Source organism: Morone saxatilis, unplaced genomic scaffold (assembly GCF_004916995.1).
Source record: "Morone saxatilis isolate NCDOM2014 unplaced genomic scaffold, NCSU_SB_2.0 Contig21, whole genome shotgun sequence".
Classification (NCBI taxonomy): domain Eukaryota; kingdom Metazoa; phylum Chordata; class Actinopteri; family Moronidae; genus Morone; species Morone saxatilis.
In genome coordinates, this window is record NW_023339774.1 from 4,903,532 (window position 1) to 4,913,462 (window position 9,931).

At 41.0% G+C, this 9,931-nt stretch overlaps 2 protein-coding genes across 2 annotated transcripts in view; one reads left to right on the forward strand and one right to left on the reverse strand.

Annotated features, from left to right (window-relative positions):
• The window catches only part of niban2a (niban apoptosis regulator 2a), a 26,977-nt gene extending 18,624 nt beyond the window's left edge, over positions 1-8,353 (forward strand). The window contains exons 7-14 of the mRNA XM_035667667.1: positions 617-721; positions 804-966; positions 2,611-2,798; positions 3,710-3,865; positions 4,125-4,238; positions 4,619-4,726; positions 5,346-5,457; positions 5,561-8,353. Coding sequence (XP_035523560.1) covers positions 617-721; positions 804-966; positions 2,611-2,798; positions 3,710-3,865; positions 4,125-4,238; positions 4,619-4,726; positions 5,346-5,457; positions 5,561-6,459 — 1,845 coding nt within the window. The 3' untranslated portion in view covers positions 6,460-8,353. The remainder of the gene's footprint in view (positions 1-616; positions 722-803; positions 967-2,610; positions 2,799-3,709; positions 3,866-4,124; positions 4,239-4,618; positions 4,727-5,345; positions 5,458-5,560) is intronic.
• slc31a2 (solute carrier family 31 member 2) overlaps positions 8,281-9,931 on the reverse strand; it is a 5,835-nt gene continuing 4,184 nt past the window's right edge. The window contains exon 4 of the mRNA XM_035667668.1: positions 8,281-9,576. Within this exon, the coding sequence (XP_035523561.1) occupies positions 9,411-9,576 (166 nt within the window). The 3' untranslated portion in view covers positions 8,281-9,410. The remainder of the gene's footprint in view (positions 9,577-9,931) is intronic.

Sequence of the window (9,931 nt, forward strand, 5' to 3'; positions counted from 1 at the left end):
ACTATGACAAAGTCAGAGCAAGGCAACACAAGTCACAGCCTCTAAAGCAACAATAATGCAGAGAAAACACTATTTAAATGTGATGTTTACTGTACTTCCAGACAAACGAGCCTTTAGACAAACAGGCTGCAATGTACCTGTTGTTTGTCAGACCTTTCTGTTCTTCAGTGTGGAAAAACTATTCTGCTTTTGTCACAGCCATTCATTACCTGGCAACATGTTTAACCAAATATTTAGTTTAGTTAAAACCTCATGGAAGTGCTGAGCTTTAGTGTATGTGTGTGTGTGTGTGTGAGAGAGGGCAGTGCCACTAAAACCAGCTTTCCTGCCTCTCTGTGTCCAGCTGTGTATCATCTCAATCACCCCACTGTATCCATGTAACCACAAAGGAAAGAGAGGCTGCACTTTTTTAAGCTTTGTTTTTGTTTTTCTTTGGGTGGAGATATTGGTTGTTTTTTGGCACCCCAGTTGGCACATTGCTGTATCTGGTGAAAAGGCCGGTCTGACATTGTAGCTCGCAGTATGAACTAACCATTAGGTACCTTTTACAAGAAAAACCAGGATGTCTTTCATTTTTATTTTAAACACATAAATACTCTATGTTGTGTGTGTACAGATTCTGGCTAATCTGGTGATGGAGACACTCCACCCAGAGCTGAGAAACGTGATTGGTCCTCGTCTGAAAGGGAAGATGCAGCAGAAGCAGAGGAATTGGATGTTGGTGAGTCCCTACTTTATTGTTCCTGCACTGTGGACATGCTGTACAAACACAAGAGGGACTCAAACAAGACTCTCTCCTCCAGATCTCTGATGCAGTGTACAAGCAGGTGTTGTCTCAGACCACCGGTCAGTATGATGCACTGGCCGAAGCCTGTGAGGCCCAGAGAGTCACGCTGGACGCCAGACTGCGAACCGACATGGACCAGATTATCACATCTAAAGAACATGTCAGCAACAAGATACGAGGTAACCAAATAACTACATGCACCAATCTTCTTGACTTTTGGAAAATTAATCTTCCTATTTTGAGAGGACAGTGAACATTTGTCACAATCAGTTCAATATGACAAATGAACAGAGAATGTTTCATGGTCCTCACATCCATTTTTAGATTGTAAACACAAGGCAGGGCGATCTGTGATGCATTTTGTTCTATATGTTGAATATTTTTGGCTGCACTATAGTCAGTGACGTTAATGTACCTTTTGCATTGTCCAGAAGTTTGTGGTCAGAAAATCTGACATATTTGATACTAAGGCCTATGGGTAAATGTGTTTTTAAAGTATTTAAATGACTATGTCTCACTGTAAAGCACATCCTAACTACACATTGATACATAATCACTGAAATGCACTTTTCAACCAAATTTAACCCAGCTTTATCCCAGACACCAAGATGTGGTTTCACCTGTTCTAAAACAACTAAAAACTGTTTTTACTTTACAAATAGGCAAAAAGTATCACAGCTGTAGATACCTGCAGCGAGTAAGAGAGGTATAGGGACTCCAGTTTAACACAGGCAGTACATTAGGATCAATGGTTAGGAAGGAATGAATAAAAACAGACAGAGAGAAATGCTCCCAGACAGAATTAAATAAGTAACAGTTTACTTTTAATTATTACATTAATCTACTTTTGACTGAACACCACCTCAGTTTACCTAATTACACATGTCCAACGTGCTATGTAAAATGACTTGGTGTGCTGTGTAACATGATCATCCTGACCTCAAGTGCATGCCTCATTGTTTGCCTCATTGAGATGTAGCTGTGGTTTCTCTGGTTCAGGGATTGTTGGCACAGCGAAGCGATCAGTCTGGTCACTGAATAACGCCACACTGCTCAAGTTTCCAACGAGTTTGTTTGGACATTTGGCACTAACAGGGCCTTTCCTCTGTAACTAAACCTCCTTCCATATCTGACATTTTCCAACTCTTCTTTTACTCTCTCCACTTTCTCCTCATAATTTTCACTTTGCATTTAAGTCTGTTGTTTGATTAGCTGGCCTCCGCAGCACCAGAGCATCCACCCTTTGAGTGGTGAGCCTGTCAACCTTTAATTCAAAAGTTAACTTGGCACAGGCTGCTCATTGCTTTCATGCATAGTGTTTCCCATTGAGGTAAAGTGGCTGAACTGCATTCCATCACTTGCACTGTATGGGCTGTTTCTGACTTTATCCCACAAATACGGCCCGAAACTTCAAGTCAGCTGCACAAACCGATGCAGGTTCAAGTTACATGAGGGTAGTGCAGACGCTTGAGAGCCGTAAACCTAGCCATGACTTTTATTTTGTCGGCTTCTTTTAGCACAGGTTACATTACTAGCAATTGGGTGTATCTTAGAGAATGAAAGCTGCAGGGCTTCCACTGAAACTGCTCAAGTGTGTTTACTTCAGTGTCATCGCACACATACCAGCCATTTCAACCTGTGACCAAACAATGCACTGTGCATTGACTTTACATATTTGCAGAGTTCTTATGAAGTCAGCTTTATATTTGTCTTCATGCCTGAACTCTTCATCATCATCTGCAGTGTTCCTTGTTTACAAGCTGCCGCAACTAACCATGAATGTTTTTTTCTTCCTTCCTCCGTGTGTCGCTGCTGGCGTGCAGCTCTGGTGTTGCCCAAAGCAGAGCAGCTCCTACGGAACAGCGTCCAGCCCTACATCAGCTCCATCCTGGAGGCCCTGATGGAGCCCACCAGCCGAGGTTTCTCCGAGGTCAGGGACGTTTTCTTCAGGGAGCTGGTGGAGATCAGCAAGAACTCACTCAATGGAGGGGGCAAAGAAAAACTGGGAGAGGTGAGTCATCTGATAAAGTTATGGCCAGTTATGTGTCAGTTAAAGCTTAAAATGCTGTAAATGTAAAGAGTTAATTATTTCTGTTAGATTTCTAAACATAGCCATTTGATTCAGTGTTGAAGGACCAGTATGTGGGATTTAGTGGCATCTATTGGTGAAGTTGCAGATTGCAACCAACTAACCAACTGCTCAGCCTCCTAAGTGTGTAGGAGAAAGTACAGTGGCCACAAAACTCACTATAAAGGGCCTATCTAGAGCCAGTGTTTGGTTTGTCAGTCCTGAGCCACTGTAGAAACATGGCGGTTCAACATGCCTGACTGTGAAGAAGAGGTCCCACGCCATTGTTAGATAAAAATGGCTCATTCTAATGTTAGGAAAACACACCTATAGATCCTCCTAAATGTTACACACTATACCTTTATATAAAATGTGACTAAGACAGCTTAAGCAGCCACACTGTTACTTGCGTCATCAACTGTAACAGGAAATCCACCAAGCCTTTTTTACCACTGCTTTTTTCACACAAAACCGCTTTACATGATTACAGAATCAAAGCACAGATAGAAACTAAGCTTTTTACCTGACAGGAATAAATACAAAGATTGATGACTTACCCAGCTCTAATTGGGTTTTATTTAAAAAAAAAATTGTTATGGTGTTAACGTGTGAATGCAATGAGTACTGCCTGACCTTTGGTTATAATAAAATTATTACAATGTATGAAAAGACACTGTGTTTGTTTGTGGAAGCCATGGTCTTGTTAGTGCTAGTCTTTCATTAGAAGTCAGGGCGTGTCCTCAGCTGCCCTCGGTGACTGATCCTGAAAGATCAAGTCAACCTTTTCTCTGTTTTGGACTTGCATTTGTAACCCATTGCTCACCGTAAACCTCCTTTATCTGTCTTACTGTCAGCACATGGAGAGGCTGTCCATGCTCGCCTTCCACCCAGTGAAGATGCAGAGCTCCTATGAGAAGGTGGAGCAGCTCAATCTGGAGGGGCTGCAGCAGAGGTTCGACGTTTCCAGCCCCTCTGTCTTCGTCAGCAGGGCTCAGATCCTGATGAGGGAGGTAAAGTGCTACAGCAGTTCTTTATGATATAATACAAATAATAGGTATGCACCAAAGCAGTGTCAGGATACCTGGAAACACGCCCCAGTTCCTAGTAAGACAGCACACACAAGCAACCTGTTCTGCCTGTGGTGAAGTCTCTACCTACACCTGCTGGATAAAAAGAGTATGACACTTTGTAAAGATGAACAGTGTGAGGTGACTAACTTATTATGAACAATGAATATGAATTAATAATATAATATTAATATTCTGACAGCAAATGGACAATGCAGTGTACACATTTGAGCAGCTGCTGCAGCAGTCTTTAGAGGCCCAGGGAGAGGAGGACATGTGCAAGAACATCCAGCGATGCCAGGACAGGGTTCTCAAGGTAAAAAAGTTTTTTCACTGTTCTAGCTACAGAACAAAAAATAATACTAGAAAACTGACTTTTAGGATCCTATATATAATATAGACATATATTTCAGTGACCTTCAGTGGTATCTAGACATGCAGATGATTTTATTTTGAGATATTGCCTTAACCCTAACACAGTCAGGTTAATACAATTGAGAAACCCATGTAAGGTTCATAAGTACAGACAGTGTCTGGATATACAGTATATTTTATATATTTTACTCCTAAAGGGAAGCTGAGGTCTCAGGAGAAGCAGAATGAAGTTGTGACTTGCTAAAGTAAAGATGATTTTTCCAATGAGTAGAGAAGTTATTACAAGTCACTGAGCTCTACATGTGTTTCTTTCCCTGTCAGAAAAATGATTATGACAGCAGCACAGTGCGCAAGAAGTTCTTCAGAGAGGCTCTGCTGCAGATCATCATCCCATACATGCTGCAGCAGCTCTCGCCAACATGCTCACCTGTGAGTAGCACCCAACATAGCCTCACATCACATTTCCCCAAAACTCATTTTATACCCTCTTTAAATTGCATGCATTACAGTATACCATATATCATAATGGCAATGGGAATCTTCCCATTTATTTAAAGGCGACTACTGAATTTTAGGCTTACCTTACTGATGCCTTTTAAGGTCAAAAATCTAAAGGCTTAGGTAAAAATTCCAATAGCAATAAGCAGCTTGCTATATAGCTTACAGGACACACTGAGCTCATCTCACACCAAACTGGTGCCAAAATGTACAAGATGAGGTATAGCTACTAATAACAGCAGTACAAGAAACATAAGAGAAACCCACAAGAAAGTGTTAAATTCGCAATTAATTTAATAGTAGACAACTAATCAATTAATCGTGGCAGCTCTACTGCTGTATCTGAATCAGTGGCTGACTCCTGCTAGCATGCAACCCCGGCCAGCTGATGAGTGTGACTTTTATTCAACCCTCCCTGAAAACACATGCAAGCATCAGCAAGGATGCATGCTAACTGAAGAAATCAGAAACATTAAATATCAATAAGTTGTCAAGAAATAGCATTGCCCGCTGGAAGCTTTGTGAAGTTCATATCTGTCCCCTCACCCAGGAGCTGCCTCGCTTCAAAGAGCTAATCTTTGAGGACTTCTCCCATTTCCTGCTGGTGGAAAACTTGTTCGAGGAGGTGGTGCTTCAGTCTGTCTCGAAGGACATAATGATGGGTGAGGGCCAAAAAAACACAAGATCAAGATGTTAAAGTTGCCATGGCAATACTAGTGGTTCATTATCTAACATTTGATTTTGTTATTTTCTTTCTTTGTCCAGCTGTGAAGGAAGCAGCTGTCCAGAGGAGACACAATCTGTACAGGGACAGCATCATTCTGACCAACAGCGACCCCAACCTGCACCTGCTCGGAGAAAACCCTTCAGTGGACTGGGCTACTAAATTTGGGGGCGATGAGCTGGAGGGCTCTATCAATGTTGGCGGTATTGATGGAGGGGGTTCTGGGAAAAGACGGAGGCAGGTGGTGTCCATGATCCAGCTGGACGGGGTGCCTCTGCCGTATGAGTCCTGCCTGGAGGTCCCAGGTGTGGAGCTTATCCCAGAGGAAGATGCCGAGATGTCTGAGGGCTTAGAGGAGGACATGGGCCTGCCTGAGGAGCCCAAGTCTCCTGACAGCGTGAATGAAATCCGAGACCTGATTAATCCCGTGGTGGAGATGGTGCTGCCCATGTCAGAGGAGAGTCAGAGCGACACGACCAACGGGACGGAGCCAACCACAGGTGTCATCACTATGGAGGACGGGGTGCAGGAGGCTGTGACACATGTCACCACCGTGGTGGACGATGTCCCCAGTAAATCTCCACGAGAGAAGTCGTCCCCACAGACAATTCTCCAGCAGCTGATAGGAAGCAAGAAGCAGGAAGCTGATAAGGTGGAGCACCAGCAGGAAGCGGCTATCAAGAACGCCATAGAGGAAATAGAGATAGCGGTGCAGGAAGATGACAGTGAACGGATTGCTGAGGTCTCTGCAGCCGATTCAGATTACGAGTCGTCACCAAAGCCGCCACTGGCTACAGACTCCAGCTCGCGTGGGGACAGTGGCTTCCAGTCCCCGACCAATGAGGGGCTGGATGAAGGTGAGCCTCAGCCAATCACAAACAGTCTGAACGGAGAGGATAAAATCATCGACCCAGTAGAAGTGGAAGTGCTTTTAGCGTAGGAAAGACAATCCTCTGAACATTACTCTGAAACTGGAGAAAACAGCAGAGTGTACATGTGCATCACATGTAATGGGAGAGAAGTTGAATAAGGATTGTATTTAAAGTTTTAATTCAAAGTGTTTGCTTTTTATTGTTATTGACATTACACACCAAAACCACTCTCATCCTCCCCTAGACTTTTTGTCTATGTCTTTGGTGATTGGTTTCTCTCTATGCATCTTAGTGAATCTCAATGCAAGTTTTCTTCATATTTTGTGTATGACACTGAGTTCAGTATATCTGATTTAAGTAAGGCTCCTTTACTGAATGCTATGCCAACAGACTGAGGGTCCAAGGATCAGGGATTTTAAAGTGATAAGCCACTTTTTTTAAACATACAGAATAAGGGAGGAACACAAAACAACTAGTTATTCATGTTTTCAAATGAGGCTAAACTTTTATTTACATCAGTAATGTAGGAAATAAGGCCTTTATTTTCCCTATATATCTCACATTTATACAGTCAGATTATATATACACATTGTGCCTTTAACTGTACTGCAGGTAAATGGATTTCTCTTTCATGATGACAGCCTCCACCTGGACAGCAGGGGGTGCTACAATCAACCTTTAGATGCTGTATACTTTTGAGTACTTTAACTGTTCTTTTGAAACACTATCTATTTTTGTACAGTCATTTTTTTAAACTATGAAGTCTGTTTACTTTAAAAAGCGTTTCCTGTATTCACAAAAGGCCTTTATGTTTCAAGACTAGATATTTCATGATTTTATGAATGATTTACATCTCCGCTGTGATTTGATAAGTACGATGTTTTACTCTTTTTGGCAACTGTGCAACCAAATAACCTAAATTAATTTGGGTTCATTCATCTTTGTCACTGTGGGTGTAGGATTCTGATGAACTTGTAATCAGAAGAAGCTCTCTTTGTGATTATGGAGATTGTTTTTAGCAACATTTTCTCTATTTAAAACCAATCTTTTTTTTATTTAATGCAGAATTTACAATCTAGTTGAAAAATGTTAAATTTATATAATTTGGAGGAAGTGGCTTTTACAAGTGTTATATCCCCTTATCTGTGTGTGTTTTGTAAATGCAGGTTTGATAAACTGTAAATATTATATTTTATCATAATATAGGGTTGTTTATAGTTTTTCCTAGAAAAATACCTGGAAAAAACTATTTAATTTGGTACCAAGTAAAGGGAAATTACAGTACGGTTTTACATACACGCTGAATTGTATGATTACCTGAAATAAGGAAAAACTCCCTCTTCCAGGATAGACAGACAGACTGTGGGGTTCTGGGGGTACAGAGTACAAAGAGGTAGCAGAAGTGGAATTAAAGAGAATATTCGTAAATAAACTACAAACATAATTTTACATCTGCATTTTTATTAGAATTAGTATCAAATGACACATACTCTGTAAGAACCTTCTTATAAATGTGCAGAAAATTCGGAATCTGTAAAATCAACGTAAGCACATTTTTCATTGTTAGCATCACACACTCTATGGGTGAATTACTTTCACTTTTGTACCACCTGTAGTCAACAGACCAAGCTGCAATCTAATGTTAAAGACTGAGAAGTTGTTGCAATCTCACGAGTCAGCGTCGTGTTGTGAAGTCATCCATTATTGTATTAAGTACATTTTGAGCTTTCTTTCTTTAGATTCATACCCTTTACTGCCAATGGAGGACCATTGACTGTATTCGTGTTTATTTATTACACAACCGGTTTGCTGTGAGCAGCTCCACTTGTCTTTTTAGTGCTTTTGTCTTCTTGACATATATAAAAATACAGATGAATAAAACCATTTCATCAACTTTAGTCTTTATATTTTATTCTTCCTTCGGAGATTTTTTATTATGACACAAACCCACCACTAAGAAAATCAATAAAGAACCCTAATGTGATCAGACATTTGAATGTTTCTATTATCAGAATGCATTTTAGAAATATAATAGAATATTTAAATAGAAAACACCAGAAATATCAGCTGCAAGGCACTCAAACTGGGGTTTTCGTTTTTAGGTTTCCATGACATTTCACTGTCCCCTGACTTCTGTGTGACAATGACTGACCGGTCAGTTAACCAAAATTACCCATGAGAGAAGTTTACAAGCTAAAATCACATGATTCAGTTCCTGAATCTGAGTAACGTCTTATGACCACTATAAATCAGTTCCAAGTGTGAGTCAGGTTTAAGGTTTCACTTCAACACAGCAAAAAAGAAAAACTGAATGTGTACTTAATACTTTATGTTGTTGGTTCCTATCACACTCTTAAGCACTCAAAAACAAAAATCTTTAGGATGAGTTTCATTTTAACCAACTGTAGTGTCATTAACACGTGCATTGTTTAGTAATGAACAGTAAATTGTGTAGTGGCTTTCCATTCGTAAAGGTTGACCAGAATTTTGTTTTACAGAAGCAACCATAATATGCCACAATTTATGGATTACTTCCCATCTGAGTATTGTTGTACATCTCTCAGTACTCTCTCCCCTGGAGACTAAAATCCACATGCATTACTCATTTAGATAGTTGCTGCTTGACACAATAACATAACGTCCCTTTACACACATCGTCCCGAAGGTTAAAGACAAGTGTTCTAACTTTATATGTCCACTTGAACGGTTTACAAGTTACCAACTGATTCCCGAGGCCAGAAATGGAGGAGACAGAAACTGGTGACAGATGATTTTGTGCATGAAGTTTTCCACATCCAGATGAGATTTAGGAGACAGTGTTGTGCAGCTCATTCTTTAGCATACAAAGAATTCCCCTTGTGTCCCTGCTCAGTGCTCAAATCTTCAAATACTAACTGTACCCAGAGAAACGGAACAATGTGCGTAAATTAGTCAATCGAGTAGTTTCCCCATTTAGTGTCCAGAGAGTGCGCAAGCCTTTTAACTCAAGGAAAGCAAAAGCCGTCCTCTGTCTGAACCATCAGATATGACCCAGGAGAGGGAAAGAGATGAAATAACCGAGGACCGAGCCCACGACGACCCCGAGGAAGATCCAGGTGTTGTAGGACATGACGCACAGCATCAGCATGTATCCCAGAGACACCTGCAGCATGTGGAGGAGTGTCTGGATACCATGCAGCAACAAGCTGAAGAGGAAAGAGGAATACACGAGTTACTCCGAGTACAATACATCCACCTGAGAGAATCATTAGCTTGGGTTCACTCATAATGACAGAATCGGTAACACTTTTAACCCCTTTAACAGAAAGGGAGGTTAATCATCAGTGTGAATGGGGGTGCTCAGATGCACATAAAAATCACAAAGAAAACCACACACACAGCTACAAGAGGAAGCCGCGGAATGATATAAAGCTCAGAAAATGACTGCAGTGGTGAAGCTTAACCCAAATGATCAACACTCAAACCACAAACTGGTTAAGCAGGGTCAAGAAAGCAGTAGAATGTAACTGCTTTTACTGTTTACCCATTTCCACCAGTGAA